General features: G+C 36.5%; 1 protein-coding gene across 11 annotated transcripts in view; it reads right to left on the bottom strand.

Annotated features, from left to right (window-relative positions):
* Positions 1 to 20828, bottom strand: part of LOC129766800 (cadherin-87A) — a 722345-nt gene that overhangs the window by 22135 nt on the left and 679382 nt on the right. For all 11 annotated transcript variants that reach the window (XM_055767405.1, XM_055767415.1, XM_055767419.1 and 8 more), the window contains 3 exons: positions 15450 to 15994; positions 15138 to 15276; positions 7857 to 8011 (listed from right to left, as the gene is read on the bottom strand). In XM_055767405.1, coding sequence (XP_055623380.1) covers positions 7857 to 8011; positions 15138 to 15276; positions 15450 to 15994 — 839 coding nt within the window. The remainder of the gene's footprint in view (positions 1 to 7856; positions 8012 to 15137; positions 15277 to 15449; positions 15995 to 20828) is intronic.

Raw genomic sequence — 20828 nt, 5'->3', positions numbered from 1 at the left:
CGAATGAACTTCAAAAGGGTCCTTTTCAGGATCACAAAATTATCTTCAATCTAAAGAGTTTATTGTTCTGTTATCACTCGATATCCCCATCTTGTTCGACTAAACCTTTCTGTTTAGCGATTGCGTTTGCCACTCGCCACAGATTTCATAGTTGGGAAATTTCTTCCCATCCAGCTTGTGACATGTTGTACAGTAAATTACATTCAATGGCACGTCGCATTACCACCACTCAGTGTCGGATTGGAGGTAATTTTAACCTGTAATTGAACATTTGCGATGACAGTGGTACAGTGTCGACTTTCAATGTGGGGTCATAATTTGGACCCCGAACTCAATGTTTACAAAAATGTCCAACTAAATATGTCGCATTACAAGTCCGTCCAATTAACTAAATGTCGAGATAAGTGTAAATTACTGTACTTTCAATCTAGAAGCAATTTAAGAATTGGTGATAAATTTAATAGAAAAATAAAAAAAATAAAAAATTTAATCAATAAGCTCAGAACAACTGCCAAATTCACATACTCATCATATCCTGGCAAACAAATTATGAAAAAATCAATTTGTGTTTTATTATTATTTTGGATATTATTTTAGAAAGCATTGAACTGTATTTCGTAAACTCTTTTTTGAAAGGTTTAATGGCCCTGATAAGCGCCGTGTTTTATGGAATGGTTCCAATTTAGAAAACTTAGTACTCGTGGTTTTGAAAAAAACCATTTCGAACGCCCTCGATGCCGCCTTGTTCTGGATTTGCCACCAAAGCAGTTTGTATAAAGAACAAACTTTTTTCTTCTGCTACCTGCTGCCGTTTTGCGATTACGTTTGCCACTCGCCACTCGCTGCAACTGCCTGTTGTTGTCTTGATGTGTTCTGTTCTGAATGAGGGTTTTCTTATCGTCGCGAGCAGCTTTACCAGCCAACTCGATCACTTCGGCGGCCGAAACTATATAACGCCGGCTAGGTGGACTGGTGCACTGGTACTAACGCGCTCGGCCTAGCTACCCTTGCGGGGAACTCCAGACCGACACGGTTCGAGCGGGTTTTGCCTTTTCCTTCAATTTTCCTCCTTTGCCATGTCCAGACATGGCTGCTTGGGTTGGTTTGTTGATGTGTTGTGATGCGAACCGATGTGGTGTACGGTTTGAATGAGAATGATCGTTACGGCAGCGGAGCGGGGATTTTTAAGCTGACTGGCTGGCTCGAGAATTACGCATGTGTGAGACTGCGACCAATGTTTCGTTCATTTTCTTCTTTTTCCTTTCCAATCGTGCTTCATTCTATTTCGCTGCTGCTCTGGTTGCCCGTTTTGGTCGGTATGATTTGAGGAGCACAAAATGGACCAATCAAAAATGGGCACATAGTGCATTTGGACAATGCTTGATATTTCACAATTATTCAATTATTTATCTCAAGAAAAATGATATGTTATTCGTTATGATAGATGCGTAGATATATTTCCTATCAATTGATGCAAAAACCTTTGCGATCTATTGAGAAATGCTCGAGTTATAAGCGTTCCAAATCTTGCATTTTTTCCTACTTGTTCAGTGCCTAGATTTCCATTTCACCCCCTATATCTTCCGGTTAGACGTAGTCCTACGTCAAAAATACTACAATTGCAGAAATTTTGAGTTTTATTTTCGTTGTTATTGATTGTATTTGTTTTTTAAAGTTTTCATGGTCTCGGGACCAAGGGCGCTATAATTTTTTATATGTTATCTTGAAAGCTGAGGATTTTTTACATAATATATCTCGAAATCAGGGAGGCATTTTTTCCTTTTTGAGTTATGATTTTTTAAAGTTGGTTCGAAAAATTATTTTTACCCATTTTCCTAAAATGACTTTAATCAAAATTTTATTACTTTTGAACTACTGAGCCGATCCATACGTTTTTTTTTATCCAAAATCCAGTTAGATGTTTTTAGATATTCGTTCTTGAAAAAATATCAGATTCGCAAAAAAAAACCGGATTCGAGTTACATAGGTCTTGTCTAATCGCATAGAAATATTGAACGAAGACTGAAAACAGGACTACTTTGAAAAAATATAACTCAAAAGCGAAAAAACATCTTTCTTATTTCCAGATATGTTATGTAAAAAATCCTCAGTTTTCAAGAAAAAATATAAAAATAATGTAGCGACCTTGGCCCCGAGATCATGAAAATTATAAAAAAAAACAAATACAGTCGATAATAACGAAAACAAAATTCGAATTTTCTGCAAGTATTTTTCCAAAGAAGACCAGTCAATTGTCTTTGATTTGATATATCGATCGTCGGAATCGGTTGAGTAGTTCGAAAGTTATGAGTTACTAGCTGACCCGGCAAACGTTGTCCTGCCATATCAATTATTTCTAGTGAATATGTTGGTAGTTAAATAAAAAATAACGAATGTATCGTGAGTGTGTTTTAATGTATTGACTATCTTTAAAATTAATCGAATGTGATCGATAAAATAAAATGAATGAAATGAAACGAACGAAAGTGTGTGGAATTGTGCTCCCGTGGCCGAGTGGTTAGCGTCATAACTAACATGCCGGGTGTTCGGGTTCGATTCCCGTTCTGGTCGGGGGAATTTTTCGTCAAAGAAATTTCCTCCGACTTGCACTGTGATCACGCGTATTCTAGAGCTTGCCACTCAGAATGCATTGCAAGGCGTGTCATTTGGCATAGAAATCTCAACTAAGTACTAATAAAAATGACGCAAGTAATACTACGTTGAGACGGCGAAGTTCCTCTAGGAACGTTAGTGCCATTGAAGAAGAAGAAGAAGATGAAATGTGGCAATCTTGTCTTGGCTCCTTGCATAACAGCCAAAACTTCATCCATACTATAAAATCATTATCATTATCAGGAGTGTCTAACCAACGTAGAATCATTTACTGCACTCTTAAACCTCCATATGCCTAATTTCGTTTCATCTGCCTGATTAATTCTCGAGTAATGTAAAAATTTGTGTTTCATTTGTATGTATTTTCCATTTATTGAGTGCACGAATAATTATTATGACGCTGTTGACAGCTGGATCCGTAGATGCTGTCTGAAAATCGGTACCTTGCTGGTGGTATCGGTTATGAAGCAACGAATTCCAATGGATATTTTGAAAGTTTAGAACAATATCTAAAGCGTTACATACGGGCTTTTGAAATTTCGAAAAATTGTCAAAGCGGCGGCCATTTTTGTTAAAAATGAGATATTTTTCATGAAAAATCTCTAAATACAGATTTTAAAAAAATCCAAAAAATGAGATATCGAAAAACGACTATATAACGCTTTAGATAATTTATTTTTACATGCTGCTATAGAATTTCAGCCAAATCGGTCGATTAGATCCTGAAATATCGATACCACCAGTGGAAAAAACATGGTTTCGAGAAAAACGCGTTTGAAAATTCGTACAGCAATACTATATCCCTTGAGGTCATGCTTTTGACTGTAACTTTCTAACAAAATCAGATATTGGAAAATCCTTTTAGGGCCTTTTTCTGAGGGCATAAGCTTCCCAAAAATGCAAAAAACAAAAATTCTTTTTTTTCGATTTTCCAGACCGGCTCCCCCCTTAAACGCCAACAGTGAAGATAGTAAAACAAGTGACCAATTTAACGAAAAAAGCAGGTATGTTTTTTAGATTTTACTCGCTTGTTTATTTACATTTTTCTATACAATTCGACCATTAGCCTCCACGGTAAAGATGGGCAAACCGTTAGCGAACGGTACGAAACAACTATTTCGCCAAAAAAATTTAATGAATGGTCGTTGTATTCAAAATCCGATAGTTGAATTGAATGCTGAACTGAACACATGTGGAAAGCAGATTGCGCTAGTCGAAACGGATGAATATAACGAGAACGAGAACGATACAAAAGCTTAACTTCTTATGGCGATATTTTCGGTTAATAGCAGAAATTTTCTAGAAAAAATGTTTCCCAAACATCCACATACACTATTATATTGGGTTTAGGCGATCTTTAGAAAAAGATCGATCTAGATGGATCGATTTTCCAAACGACGTAGGGATCGATTCACTGATAGAATCGATCTTTGAAAAATCGAATGCCTTTTCCCAATTTATTTACATATTCTTATTTTCTAATTCACATAACATATTCTATAAATGTTGTCCTTTGTTTAAGCATGGAACAAACATTTTACATTTCTGTTCAAACATTGAAGGCATTTTATTTTGATTATCAGCATGAAGGTCGCAAAGAAAACTTGAAAGCCCAGATAAATTGTTTTTTCCAGGGCTTTCATCTTGTACCGCTATGGAACCATATAATTAAATGAATTGATTGTCACCATTCAGTGTGAATATAACTTGTGACCACTTGTTTTGTAATGACCAAACTTACAAAACTGTTGCTTCTAAATCTACGACCGCTAATTTGAAAACCTTGAAAGGGATTCAATGTTTATGAAAATTGACAGGTGGTTTTTGGTGAGATGAAAATCAATGATCCCTGATTTTTTTTCCTACGATCAAAAAAATCGGAAAGATCGAAAAGAAAAGATCGATTTCGCGATTTTTCGAAGTTCAAAGAATCGATCCAAAAAGTTTGAAATCGGAGAGGAAATGATCGATCTTCTAAATATCGATCCAAACTCCCCCAATCCTACTTCACATACTTCTTAATGTCTTCAAAATACCTTCTCAAAATCGAATGTCTTCACAGTCAGTCAAAAATCCTCAAAATAAAGACATGTCTTCAAACCTGGCACCTCTGATCAAGAGAATCTAATATAATTTACCACTGTGTCCCATTACAATGATGGCGAGAATAAAATCAGACAGGCGATTTGGCCACATCATCTCTGTGTGACTCATAATATGTATCAAAATCACCAACAATCGTCGCCATCACGTGGTTGTTTGCAAATTTCAATATTTTTCATGGATAGATGCATACCATGATGAAAAAGAAATATTAAATTCGAATAATATAAAATAGGTTTGTGCATGAGTATGTATAACCAATTTTGAAAAGAGCCCACTACATCCAAAGTTAATTTTTAGCACATGTTATGGCATCCCGATTTATTACATTAAATGAGCTGAAAAATAACAGAAAATGTTCTAAGGTACACCGGGGCAAGTTTTAATTCGGGGTTAGTTAAAACGGAAATCATAACTTTCACTAGGAATGATGGATTGACGCGATAAAAATATACAAAGTAAACATTATCTTTCAACCCACCTTATGACAGCCATTACCAAAATATTGGAATGCAATCACGCAATCCGCGCCTTTCTTTACTCTTACTTGATCCATGAAATCAAAACAAACATTTTTGTGCGCTGACTGGATCGGTCCAAAAACACTGACTTTTTTCAAAAATACCGCCAGAATCGCACATCAGGTAATCAAATAGGGATCGTCAAGTGTAGTGGTTTTAAAAACCAAACTGAAAAATCTTTTTCCGTATAGCTCTGAGTATTTAAACTCACCCCATGTTTTTTCCAACCCTGGGGTAAGTTGAAACCAGTGAAAATCGATTATTTTTAAAACATTACTGCCGATGCCGGACGTTATTTGTCGATGATTGCTGTATGAATGAATGATAGTAAATTTAGAAGATATGAATCATTTATATTTCGTTCCTCAGTATGTTCTACATAATTTATGTATGCACAGATATAATACAAGTAAAATTTGTTGGTTTTGCAACTGGGGGTCGTTCAAATATTACGTAACGCAATTTTTTACTATTTTAGACTCCCTCTTCCCTACACAAAATGAAACAAATGGTCATTTGCATAAAATTTTTTAGATTTAGTTGGATTTATTCCTAAACAAGTTTCGACAAGCCATCCCCTCCTCTCTTTTTGAGTGCGTTGCGTAATATTTGAATATTTGAATGATCCCATAAACCTCAATAGTGGCCGTTTCGAGTGGCTCTACTCTGCCATGACCGTCTCAAATAGTATTCTTGATGATATTGTTTCGTATATTTACTCCTAGTATGTTATGTCCATTTTGTGTGTATTAGACTACTCCCCCACATCTCACGTGTATCAAAACCTTTTTTTTCCAAATATTTATTTATATGTAATTTTTTATATGTAATTCTTTCAATTCAGTGTGTCATAAATCAGTTGTAGATAGTTCGAGAAGCAAAACCGCAAATTAAACCAGTGTTGAAAAAAATCGTCATCGCTAAGCTCAAATGCATAGATTTTCGGGCTAGGTTGCATCGAAAACCTATATACTACAAACGAAAATCAAAATGACAGATCCAGACAACCAGTGAATATGAGCACATGAACTTTTGTTCTTCAATATGTTTTGAAGGTTATTTTTTCACCCAGTGTCATTTTCATATTCATAATTCGAGACGTCAGAATTGAATCTCATTTTAGCTAAATGAATATCAGCTGTTGTTTACTTTTAACCTGAGGCTGCTGTGTGCGGATGGTTTTTATTCAGTTAGAACTTTTATTGTATTGCTGCTTGCAATACAATAAATACAGCGTTTAGGGATCGAACGTGGTTTTTTGCTTGTCTCTATCCAAATGTTTTATGAGCCCGTGCTGCTTTGCAGCCGCCGGATGCCGTATTTGGAAAATTCACTGCCAGAACGAATATCATTTCGAATGTGATGAATATCAATTTGTTGCTTTTGATATTTGAAGTATAAATAACAGCGAAGTTATGAACCCCACTCAATGCCGCATTCATTCATTATAGCAAATTTGTTCATGCATCAGCGATATGAACAAAATGAACTCGTTTGTTATTGTCATCAATATAATGAGGGAAGTGTTTTCAAACTGAAAAAAAGTCATTTACATTGAAATAAAATCATGTTCGTTACTCGTGAATATTTGTTGATATTCTAAGACACTGAATTAAACTTATGATAGTTCCGCGTTTCAACTTACCCCGCTCTACGAGACAACGGGAAACAATGCATATGAAAACTAAACATTTTCAAAACTTATATTTTTCGAAGCATCCAGTGTGAATCCCTATTTTTTATCGAAAGTCATCTGTTATACCTTGTATATGCTGCAAACAGATTTCAATTTAGTGATTTAGTGATTTTTTAAGAGTTGAACTTTGAAAAAATCGTTCCAACTTGCCTCGGTGTACCTTATACCATTTGTATAATAGATATGCTAGAGCCAATATGAGCGAGCGAAACAGGAGACACATTTAAATGAAAGCATATGAAAGCTTTTCGTATAGTTTGCCAAATACACGGCCCAGGCAGAGAAAGATATATTCTCGTTCATGTTCTGCTTTATCCTCTTTGAAAACACTTTCCAACTTCATTTTATGATGAGGTGTAATATCACGCTTTTATATAGCAACACTGGCAGCTACATGGATAGCGTGGTCGTGTGAAATAGCTTTGCATTCCAGCCAGCCTTGGTTCGATCCCCATTGACGTTGTATGGACTTTTTTTTGGCGCAATCCCAAATGAAAAGAGAAAAGAAAACAGAAAGAGATGTCTGCTCGCATACATACAAACTATTTTCCAGCTTTTAAAACAGCTCATTATTTGCGCATTTGACCCTCCAGCACACGAAATGGCATCATTTCTGCCAAAGATGAAATGTTTTCAGTCAACGCTAGTTTGGGTGTAGTAATCGAATGATAACTTATTTTCAAGCAAAATGTTTCGTTGAGTGAGACCTGACTGCGGAGGGACTGTATATTCCTTGGGTTAGGCGATTTTGTGGTCTTATGATTCGACTATATAGTCTCATCTGCGTAGAATTGATCTGGAGGATCGAATTGAATTCCATACAATCAGACATACCATAATTGTTGATAAATTAAAATCAGTTTGATCATCCCGATTTTCTGCACAAACACTAGTTCTGCTCCGACGCATATGGCATACGTTACCTCAGGAATTTCCACCGTTGCGTTGTAGAGCGCCGGCATGACGAAAACGGGCCGATGCTGATTGATGCTCTGTACCTCTATCATAATGGTGGCTTTATCGCTGTGCGGACCCGAACCGAGCCCGTCACGTGCTTCAATTTCGATCCGATATTGACCTGCAATGGCAAGAATAGACAGCTTAGTGAAACAGTGATTTGTAGCGGTTGCAAAGGGGGGCAACTTTCAGAAAGAGGATGAATGAAGCGCGTGATTCCTGGACCTTATCCGGGGATTACAAAACACTCACAACGGCGTTCGAGTGTATTCGGTAATCGGTTTACTACACGCTTCCGGTCTCAATTATACCGGGAACAGGGAATCTAGCTTTGAAGTTAGAGTCTATGGATTTTGATCACAGTGAAATATTTAACAGAAACACCGTAAGTTAAATAATGTTTCTATCCCCATTGCAACATTTTGCAACAAAAATTATGTATTTTATGTATAACAGTGAAACGTATTCTGCTAATCTGATAGAGAAGTTCTGCTTCCCGCCAACACAAGATGTCGACACTGCACCGTTGTGCAGTGCACTATAATGTTCTAAATAATTGAATAATTAAAACCCTGACATTTTTTGGGGGACAAGCTCCATTTTTAAATCATTTACAGGTATCGATACAGCCTATTATTTATAATACTAAGCATTTGCAAAAAAAAAGGATTGTCAGACCAAGTGATAAAATATTCGCGCTAGCAAATTGCGTAAAAAAACAAGCATCGTTAATTTTTCAGTTTTTGTAGTTGTTTTAACTATTTTGTTTCCTGTTTTCGTGTTGAGTGATAGAAAAGGTAAGAATCTACAATGAATGAATGAACAAATGATCTTTTATACAGAAATCTTCAGTTAAATTAGTATTCAGTATTAGTAATAGTGTTCGAAATTTGAGACAAAGGTGTTCGGAATTTGAGTCAGTGACAAAAATGGTGTTCGTAAATTGAGACAAATTTGATTGGGCATACTTTTAGTTTTTCACAACGAATATGTATTTGCAAATCAATTTTATTGTAGTCCAGTGACGGAAAAGGCTCTATTGTATCCAAAAATAAAATTAATTCGCGAAACAGTACCATTTTAAGTAATGAGACACTGTTTGATGGCCAACAAAGCTTAAGTGTTCGGAATTTGAGACAAAACGGTACCTTTGATATGGCGGACAGGGTTTGGAAATATTGAGCTTGTTAAGTAATATTGGAAATATATCTTTATCATTGTAACGCGTTTATTTTGCTTGTCGATGCTGCTGTCATTCGTTCGACGGCAAACAAATTTACAACTTTGTCCATTCATATTCATTCTGTGCTGTCTGAGCCAAGGCGCCTAGAAGTATATTCTAAGGTGGGCCAACTTGCTAAAATCACTCTTCAGCCATCTTGGAAGTCTACTGTGTCTACACAATACGCTAGTGTCGAAGCTCGCTCGTGATAAGTCTGTCTCTTCCACGCTACAGGCAAATAATTCCCCTTCTGCTTTCTTCCGCACTGTTTTTATATACCGCTCCCCTAACAAACTTAATGACAACTTAGGATATGCTTCTAGGCGCCTTGATCTGAGCTTTCCTTAAAATTGGAGCCATGAGAATTCATTCACATTTATTCATTGCCATTGAATTGTCAGGAATGTTGTGACTGTTCATTTTCATATCCACAGTTTGATCCATTTGCAAAAGGAAGGTCGAAATATTCCCGTTGTGGTCGTGTCTTGGACACCACCATTTTATGTTCGTGTGTTCGGAATTTGAGTCAAAATTAAATGTTCGAAATTTCAGTCAAGACGGTATTTTTTTACATTACAAAGCACTTTATCTGAGACGGAAACCTTGCATGCTTGAACAATTTTTTGAATTTCTTTGTTTTTAAGAGGGCTTTAAACTTCGCAGTTCATTCGCCTCTATTGAACAATTTAATTTCTTGTCACTCTCATGACCATTCTGTACTTCGTTATCTTCCTCAACGAATCTCTCCGTTTCGTCAGTGTCCGAGAACGATGCTGATAGTGAATGAACTGGTATATTAAGGTGAAGGTGGAAGTTAGCCACAAATGGCTGCCACAATGGCGCTCATTTCTTTCATCTCCCTCCCTCACCCCTCGCCCGAAAATCAATAATTTTGCGAAACAGTGTGAAGAAAATTATCGTTTTCGGACACTTCCCATCAAGTGATATCAACCAAACTATAATCGATTACTCACAAGATATTAAATTTTCATCTGCTGTCGCAATGTATAGTAAAAAACGTCGGAAAAATAGAGCTAGTGCTCTGAGAATTAAATTTTCATTTTTCAATAATCGGCAATGGTTTTGTTTGTATTCATTGTAACATCATCGAAACAGCTATAAAAACCACTCAATAAAATGTTATTCCTGAGTCATAACGTTTCATGTCATGAAAATCAATAGAATAAAATTGTGTTTTCATTTTTCAATAATCGGCAATGGTTTTGTTTGTATTCATTGTAACATCATCGAAACAGCTATAGAAACCACTCAATAAAATGTTATTCCTGAATCATAACGTTTCATGTCATGAAAATCAATAGAATAAAATTGTGTTGATATCAATACAATTATTATTTTTATGTTTAATGAGTCTATAATGTAAGTTTTAGCAACTTTAACATTGGGTAAGAAAATTGTATTGCAGAGCTCGGAACACTGCCACGGCTGCCTATGCTTTCAAAAACAGTAAACGGAAAAGTATTACATTCAATCAAAATGCCTCGGCCAACGAAGAGAAGGGTTAAGGCTCTCCAACTTGAATATGTGAAAACAGTACGATCAACGAAGGAAAATATTAAGGAATTATCAACATCGAGTTACTATGCCGAAGAACTTGTTAATACCAAAAGAGCCCCAATTACTTCATATGTACCTTCTATATATATTTATATTTGCAATTGTTCATCGGAACATACCGTTCATACATTTTACTTTAGTATTGAATTGTTATTTTTTTTTCAAATGTATTCAAAGACTCGTGTCAATGAAGCGCCACACAGTCTGATAAGTGAATTGATCTATTTACGTGTTCTTTGCTCTTCTCTCACAAACACTATTACCCCATTTTTACACGTGGGTTTACCTATACTACTACAATGGCTAGCTTCCACCTTCACCTTAATATCTAATACAAGACGTGACAACTAGCTTCTTACTCTTCTTTCTGCATTTTTTTCGACCAAGTGCTAGATAACAGGGAAGCGAGATGTGAAGGTTGCCAGATTATTTTCCCATGAAAAACATGTGTTCTTCGTATCATGTATTTTCTGAGCTTCACCATTTTTTTGTATTAATTTTCCAATGCGATATTACATATTTTAAATAATAAGTATTTTCCTGTTATTTTGGTATGCAAATAAAATTAAACCCGAAGAGATAAAGAAAACTCAAAAACGTAGATTTGATAGTAGGAGTATGATATGTTGAAATACATGAATTAAATTCAAAGTTCATTTTATTTATCAATAGATTACGGGCCTTACCGTTTACACTTCACGATGAAAACGAAATGAACGACACGCCATTCAATTTCGTTTTACGAGTTAGAGAAAATGATGGGTGAACACTTTTCAAATAGAAATTATGAATGAAAATTAACTTCTCCGTATCGAATTCGTGCTCAATGTGACTGGAAAACTTTGCTCTCTTCATTTGGAAAAATAATCTCGTACAAAAATTGTATCTGAAGATAATTTTATATTATAATGATAAGTTTTAGTGAGAACATCGGAAAGTTTATAGAAAACAGGTAAAGTTAGGGTAAGAAAGACGTGCTTCAAGTAAATAAATAACGCCAAGTAAAAATTTACATTCTGGTTTTAGTAATTTAAAAGTGCCTTCGAGCCGAGTAGTAAGACTTGTTAAAAACTTATTTCGTATCCAGATATCGACACCGTATCGTTGTCATCGCGGATACACTTCATTTCGTTTTCATCGTGGTAAGTATACGGAAGTAAGGGCTTATAATTTAACTTTGATATAGTTCATATACTAACAGTACTAAAATATTGATAAAAAATACATTCCCAAATTATAACATAGCCTTTATTCAGGTTTTTTGTAGGTATGTATGGTTTATTCAGGTTCCAACATGATTTTAAATACTTTTTCTGCTGCCTTGGTTGTTATTTGTTATTTGATTCTAGTTTTATCGCTAACTGCTTTACGGTTGGAAAATAATTGTATGCTCTTCTCTGCTAGGTCGCTGCTATTATGCTATGCTAGATGGCAAAAGAATCCCGAAAAGAGGAAGGGTAGAAATGAACACCGGACGTAAAAGAAACGAAAATATACAAAGAATCCATTATAAAAATTATCGCTAAATTGAAATGTGAATGCAACTGTTGTTTTAATATATTTGGCAACGCTGTGAAAATGTTGGAAATCCTATTGACGTGGGACTACGTCTTTGATTTCTATATGGGGGAGGGGGGTCACTCTACGAAAAATTTAAGGTTTATCAAGTGAATATGCTTAGTTTATTGAGTGAATATACGAAATGCATATTACGCAGAATCGTTCTTAGGATATATGTTAAAATATATACCATTAGACGGCAATTTTATCCAGATTTTTTTTCGCCTGAGACATCAATAGTGAAAATAATAAAACAAGTAAGCAATTTGACAAATAAAAGAGGTATGTTTTGCGAACGGATGCGATGGTAAATCATGTATCATGCATTCTCTCTTCCAACTTCGTTTCCATTAGTGTTGTATGTAACACAAAATTGCAATAACTCGTTCTATCTAACAAATCATCAGGATGTTAAAGTAATCAGATGCAAGATTTTATGCATCATTCAAATTTCATGCAAGATTTCATCAAAGCAACGAGAAAAATGTCACCCATACAGTGATCGTTCAATAGTTAGGAGGATGGCAGCGATTATAATGTGAGGACTTATTTAGATCGGCATTACATCGCATCACAAAAATGAAACGAAATTAAATATTAATAATCTTCATGACTCATATTCATAATTCTCAATGACTCAATTTCTTTTATGATAGATTGAGCAGTAGAACTGGTATAGACGGTATAATTTTTTGTTTACCCATTCACATATACTTCATGTACCATTCCACCCTGTTATGTGTCCCACTGATATTCATTAATCATTTTCAGTTAGACAGTTGAACTTATAAGCTTATAGTCTTTCTTTGTTCGTTACAAACCGTTTGAAGGTTATGAGTACACACAATAAACGGCCCTTTTCAGGGCTACTATTTGGAGTATCAAAAGAGTTAAACTAACAAATTTCTGAACAATGAAAAGAATTACTTTTAAAATAACCAAGTGTTCTGATCATAGTCCTACGTCAAACTTCCGTCCGTGCCCTTGAGCTCAGACCCTCCTACTTTTTTTGTATATTGACGTAGAACTACGTCTTTCATTAAGGGTGCCAAATCAGAAAACAGGTCACGTTTTTATGAAATAAAGTTAACGTTAATAACTATTTTTGCCGCGAACGGATTTTGGCGATTTACATACCAAACGAATCGGAAATTCCCTAAGATTTGTTTCATATGCTACACATTACAATCCCATGGTGTATAAATGGTTAAAATTCATGAAAACTATAAGCGTTTCCATTTTCCCATACATCTGTTCTGTCCATTTGTGTGCTTTCCCGAACAGAGCTGTCAATAACGAGCAAATTAAGGACGAGCAACGAAGGGGAAATCGTAAGACTTAAAGTATCCGTGAACAAAGGAAAAGAAGAATAACGAAGGGAAATACAGTGGATCTCGCTGAGGAAAACTTTCATTCTTCGTGAGGACACCAAAGCCACCGAAGTCTCACGTGTCTTATTTTCAGATTGAGCTGTGGACGCGACCAAATACTGACTCGCTGATTTCTCTCGCATTGCAATAATTGCATCAAACTGACTCCATTGCATTAAGGTTCTGAGCTACACAATTATGTGGGGAATCATCAAGCTAGGCTATCGTCAGCTCATCAAGAAAATAATCTTCTGGAATTTTGCCTGTGATTTGGTTTCGCATGACGGTAGCAAAACTCTCTCCGCAAAGGATAACAGCTAGGCTGATCTAGACCGACAATATTAACAAAAAGGGCTTCTGTTGAGAAAAGCGCAGAACGGAGATAAGTGTGTGTATATTGAATTGCTTCAAGCCATCGATATATGGATATTTTTGTGTGTGTACGTGCGTACGTTTTAACGTATTACCCTGTTGCGGGTGACCATGTCGATTCGAACGTTGCGACAAGGAGTATTAGTAATGAATTTCTGCTGAGGCAAATATTCAGCCTTTTACCAAGCAGTTGACATTGTTTGTTTTCCTTCATTATAAAGGCTTCGTTGGTGCCTTTGATATTGTATCAATGCATTGAACTGACGCTATGGTGAAGCAGGTGTTAAGGTTGCGCACCAAAAAATTATTTGGGAATACCAAGTTATTCAATAAGTTATAATAAGTTAGAAATTTATTTGGGTTCGTGTGCCTGTTGCAAAACTCCCCCCAACTAGAATTGCATTTGCGCTAATCTTGATCATAATGAAGCAGTGCTACTCTTTTCGAGGTTGTTGAGATTAACAGCAAGAGTTTGATTCGTTTATTTAGTCACCAGGGAAGTAAATGCCGTTCTGGAATTTTGTATGTGATTTAGTTTCACTTGCCAATAGCAAAACTTTCTCCACTAAGGATGAAAACTGCGCTTATCTCGAACATGTTTTGTTCTTAGAGGGCAAGAATGGATCATCAAACAAAAATCGTCAAATGATTCTACAAGAAAAAAAATATTTCAGGGCGACCAAACTGGTAGAATGGTTATTTCTAAAATTTTGTAGCATTATAATATAATATTCGCAGTTATATACAAGCGACTTGAATTAAACTACAGCGTAGTTCTACGTCAACAATGCGGTCGAGTCTTGGACACAACCTCCTATATTTTTTTATCTTTGTCAATTATTTTCCTATTGTCATGTCTCGTCTCAGATTAATATCAATGAATGACATAACTAGGGATATTTCCTTTCGCTCACATTCCGTGAACGCAGAGCAGAATGAAAAAGAGAATGAACGAAACTGGATGAATCAACTGTGAGTGACTTGCTGTGATTGTGAGGTTTGGTGTTGGTTCATTTTCGGTTTCCCGAATGCAATGGTATAATGATCGAATGTCGGAAATTTAGCTGAAAAGATTGATGCGAAACAGATATTCCCAAGCACTGATGGTGAATAAAGCTATGCAAAGAAAGAAATAACACACTCACCGTTCAATCCCAGCAGACTAACGCCCGGATATAGAATTCCAGAGTTCGCATCCAGTCGGAATGTGTTTTCAATATCGCTGCCAATGATGCTATATTTCACATCGCCCGCCGCGCCCTCATCCGGGTCGACTGCACTGACCTGTTGAGAGGAGATAGGCACGGGAAGTGGACATTTGTTGTTTTTCCATTATAAATTGCTGTTTGCATTAGAGAATCCCAGCGAAGCGACACATATGCATACCCATCCAATGATAACCATTGAAAAAACACACATCGAACTTATATAGGGCTAAGCGATCGAAATCAAATTACCTGCAAAATTGCCGCCGGAGGATTGAGTGCCGCGTTTTCCGCTACCGTGGCGTGATAAATTTTCTGCGAGAAAATCGGCTCGTTATCGTTCTCGTCCAACACCTTGATGGTGACCGGTGCAGTGGTCGAGCGACGCGTCCTTTCGGGGGCCCGATCGGCAGCAATCGCCGTAAGTCCAATCTCCGACTCCTGTTCCCGGTCCAGGGCAGAACTGTTCCGCACCGTGATCACACCGCTGTCCGGATCGATGGCGAAGCTGGCACTGTGATCACCGACAATGGAGTAGGTTATCTGGCCGTACAGTCCCGCGTCAGCATCCAGGGCGCTCACCGAACCGACGACCGTTCCGACGGGGGCATTCTCCAGTATCGTCATTTCGTACTCAGAATCCTCAAACGCAGGGTCGTTGTCGTTCACGTTGACAATGTCAACGGTCACTTCAGCGGTGGAAGACAGCTGTGGGATGCCCGTGTCGACGACGGTCACCTTGAACTTGATGGCGGTGACCTGCTCGTAATCGATGCGTGCTTTACTTCGGATTAAACCTGCAAATGTGCGTTACAATGGATTTAATCTAATGTAATCCATGGAAACATGAACTAGTGAAAATTATTAATTTAGAGTGTAAATTTGTGAAACTCAACATCGGATCACAAATAATGGCTTCCCTAATACATCAGAATATCAACATCGCTTGGTTTCTAAAATCGACCCATTTCCGATTGGCTGTATCCCGGCATCACAAATGATGATAATCTATTTAATGGCGCTCGAGGCGTCACCCAGATCCATTGCTGGCTGGGGTTAATGTAATCGCGAAGCGCACTCGATGACCACATAATACCTCCCTGGCAAACACCCCTTCCCATTGTGAATAATTCTACAACTAGATATGAGGTACAAATCAAATGAAAATAGATGTCACTATCCACATCCACATTGAGTTCCACGCCACAGCTTTTTAGAATATTATTCAGGGAACGGATAGCGCTTGTTTGGGTCTGCGGTAATTATAAGTGGATCTCGCTAATTGGTACCACTGGAGCGAACACCTTCCACATATCCTGTTGCCAGTCCGGATGAGCGCTTCTCGATCCCGATAAAATGGGAAGCGAAAATTGAACCGAAAGGTCAAACAACAATCAAAACCATGCCTCATTATTCAATGCCCAAAAGCATAATTACTTCGGCCCAATTATTCATAGCCTATCCGCATCGTTTGCAGCAAACAACCCGGCTCCGGACTCGTATTGAATCCCCAAAGCTAACCTGTCAACAATTGGATCAACGTTCATACACAACACAAGAGGGAGGCAGTCCGCGCACACCGCTCGAAACAATTTCCACGAATTAACACCTCGACCCAAAGCGTCACTTTCGCCCCAGTAAACCCAGACCAGCTTCGGCTTATGATCATACTGTTTTGCGTTTGAAATGCTGACAGTGGCAGCTGCAATATTAAAAACAGAAATGTTACGCTCTAATAGTATCTGACACCGATTCTAGTAATGAGCGCTACAGCAAATACCCAACTGTCATTTGCAATTCGCCACCAACTTCTGCAACTAATTTGCGAGTTAGGTCAACTGCATCTGGTGCCACGTATTGGCAGCCCGTCGTGTTTCTGTCAAACAGAATTCGAATGAGATAATAGATGACCGTTTCGATTTCGATCTTGCTTGTTTGTTTTTGTTGGTTCCGATTTAGAGAGGTGGCTTAACGATTACCGCCATTTGGCTTCAAATGGAGTTTTTGGATAACAGCCTCTGGTATCGATAGGAAATCATCAATCAAAAAATATAATAACACACCACTTTTTTCCAATTTTGAATGATATACAGTTTCTGTGCAACATGGGTAGTTTTATTTTCTAAAATTCTGTGTCTGAAGGAGTAAATACGCGATTGATGCGTCCGCGCGAAAAAAAAGTGTTATTTTGAAGAAATCGCGTAGAAAAGATCGCTGCGTCCCGCCATAACCAGGTTTTTTTCTTCCTAATGTAGTACCGATTAGTTACTGCCGAAAATGTAGTCAACAATAACACTATACAGCCGCGTAAATAAATCAGTGTATAGGGGACGGTGGAGCTGACTCGACGCCCTAAATTGTAAAGGCCATTCATCACATAAAATTACAGTTTTTTAACGACTTAGGCATTAAAATGTATACTAAAACTCTTATCTATGTTTTCTACTGGTCAGTGTGACTTATAAATGTTGAAAAGGAAGAAAACAGAGGCCAAATCGGATGTCCCTGTTTTTGACACTTTTTGACATGTGGTGGTTTTAAACCAACCCCCCATGGTTCTTAGATGATCTCTATTTTTTGCCGCGATTTACCTCCCAATTGGCTGGTAATGACTTACACCCCTTTGGGTGAAAATAACTGTCGAGCGGATGTTGTATATAGTATTGTTTTGACTTTCGGTTTGGCGATGAGCGCTCTGAAGACCACACCCAAACTAGCGTTGGCTGAAAACAGAAAACAGAAGGAAATCGGGGTGAGACATTTTGATGCCAAATGTCTCAAAATTGCATAAGATGAGATCTAGTCATCTCGAAAAAAAATTATCAAAAATAAAAACGTATGGTTTTGGGTACCAATAAAAATAGTTATCTCAATTTTTCATTCGGAACTTGGTACGAAATGTTGATTGCACGATAATATACCCTTTGCAAAATATTAGCTCATTCGAACTTCATTAATTAGTGTTGAAGACGTGAAAATATGAGTTTTTTGAAAACCGAAAAATCACCGGAAATCGGTGTTAAAAAAAAAAATTGATGCCAAATGTCTTAAAATTGCATGACACATCGAGATTTACTGTTATCTCAAAAAATTTTTTTTTTGTTAAAAATCGACTTTTCAGAGGGAAAAACGAGCAAGCGCAATTTTTTTCTACTGTTTTTTTCGAGATAACAGTAAATCTCGACGAGTAATGCAATTTTAAGACATTTGGCATCAACAATTTTTTTTAAAACCCCGATTTTCGGTGATCTTTCATTTTTCAAAAAACTCAAATTTTTACGTCTGTGACACTAATAAATGATGTTCGAATGAGCTATTATTTTGCAAAGGGTATATTATCGTGCAAATCAACATTTCGCACCAAGTTCCGAATGAAAAATCGAGATAACTATTTTTATTGGTACCCAAAACCATACGTTTCGTTTCGCATTCCGTAAAAAAGTCCCAGAGTGTCGATTTTCGACAAAAAAAAATTCGAGATAGCACTAGATCTCGATGTTTCATGCAATTTTAAGACATTCGGCATCAACTTTTTTTTTTTGAAAACCCCGATTTTCTTTACTCCCCCCTTGGGTGATTTTTCTATTTTCAAAAAACTCAAACTTTCGCCACTTAGCGCCACTCTCTCTTAAGTCCGATATTTGGTATAGGGTGTTTTTTCGAGGCGGTGAACATTTTTTATGAGGTAACTTTTAGAAATTAGAGATGACCATTTTCATTGGCACCCTAATATACACGTATTGGGAAGTAGAACATTTTCTTTTATTTTTCGGCTCATTTAATGTAATAAATCGGGATGCCATAACATGTGCTAAAAATTAACTTTGGGTGCAGGCAATGATAGACAATCCCTACAATATGGGTATTAGGTGATAGAGCTTCAACTACGGAAATCGACATTGATGCTACAAGAAATCTCTTTTGTTACCTTTTTCAAGATCGAGGTGAAAAATTTGAATACAGGTCGGACTCGATTACCGTTTTGAATCATATTTCGGACGCCTAAGGCATATGATGCAGAAAAGGGATCTAAACTTTATGCACAGGTATTATTTGGTTGAAATTTTTAATAAATTAGTTCAATATACTTTTAAGTTTTCTACTTTGGTACCTACTTGATTGAAAACATAAAAAATTCATCGAATAAAATGCTTTTCAAATGAAGCGAATAAGAATCAAACTTCGGACACTAAATCAAATTTCGGACAGATTGAATTCAAATTTCGGACACTTAATGTTGTATTTTTTTGGACGAAAATTACATTACACTTGATTATATATTGAAGTCAACTGCGAAACACTTACCAAGCAATTACAGTAAACTGTTATCGATGATGAGAACTGATGAAATACGGGAGAAATTTAAATATTTATGAACGGGTAAATTCTACGTGCTCACGCTAAGGAAACGTCAAACACAAACGATAATGAGTAGTGTTGTAAGATTTCTGCCAATTATGTTATAATTCAAATGTAGTTCTCATGTGAAATGATAGTGAAACCAAGGGATTACTCTAAAGAAGCACTTGTGATATTAATTTGATAGTTATATCATCAGTGCATTAAACATTTCAAGATATTAGAACAAAGTGTCCGAAATATGATTCAGAACGGTATATACAATATTGGCTAAAGTATGAAAAAAATATTTTTTTTTTATAATTCAAATATGACTTATTTTAAGGAGAAATGTAACCTTTCAACGTTAAGGTAAAATTTGAGTGACTATTATATGTATAGTAGGGTAAAAATCGTGATTTTTGAAGATTTTGCTTGAATTTTCCCCAGGAATTGTTTATATTGCAGCCAAATTAGGCAGGATAGAAGTTTGGTATCAAAGAACAAATTGTAGAGCGGTTAGAGAGCTTCAATTTAATTGATCTAAACAATCTAGTTTAATATAAATTTTAAGGATAAAAGACGGATGGGTAATGTCGGGGACATAACCGGAGTGACGTAGGACTATACAAAGGGGACAGCTTTTTCTAAATATATATATTAAATATATTGTTTTATTTTCTTCTCCTACGTGAATATCTACCTATCTACCTGAAATATGGATTAGTTTACTGTTTACTCTTTATGAACATGTTGGGAGTTCTGAAAAGAACCTTTGGTGTTGTGTTTTTGCGTTTTTTTTACAAACTTCCTCATTTTTTTCTCACTGTCTTATAGTTAATTTTTGATTTTTTTCTGAAGGCTTTGTACTTATTAAATGTTCAACGCCGGGCATCTTTTGGCGTATGCACATATCGTACAATCAAAATGATGGCTGTGAATGCATAGGTGGTCATCAGCTCATTCACTATCATATATTTCACTATTGAGCACATTACCGTACCTTAAACTGTGGTTTCGAAGACGAATGAATTGTAAGATTTGTAGTCTCTGCAAACAAAGTAAATAAAAATGAAAAAGAACTGAGGTTTTGGAGACGAACTCTACGATCTGTCGAGAAATAGACGAGCTAGAAGCGTTCTGAAAAACCAACAGTAAATACAGGGACGGATGACCTTCAGATTGAAGGCCTTTAAAATAAGAACAGAGCAGCAGGAAATGCATAGCTCCATATTGCTCCTTAGTTATGTTTCTATACAATGCAGATGTAACGTCAGTCAATTTTCAATATCA

Source organism: Toxorhynchites rutilus, chromosome 1 (assembly GCF_029784135.1).
Source record: "Toxorhynchites rutilus septentrionalis strain SRP chromosome 1, ASM2978413v1, whole genome shotgun sequence".
Lineage (NCBI taxonomy): Eukaryota > Metazoa > Arthropoda > Insecta > Diptera > Culicidae > Toxorhynchites > Toxorhynchites rutilus.
Note: the sequence above shows the minus strand (reverse complement) of the source record. Positions and strands in the feature narration are given on the sequence as shown.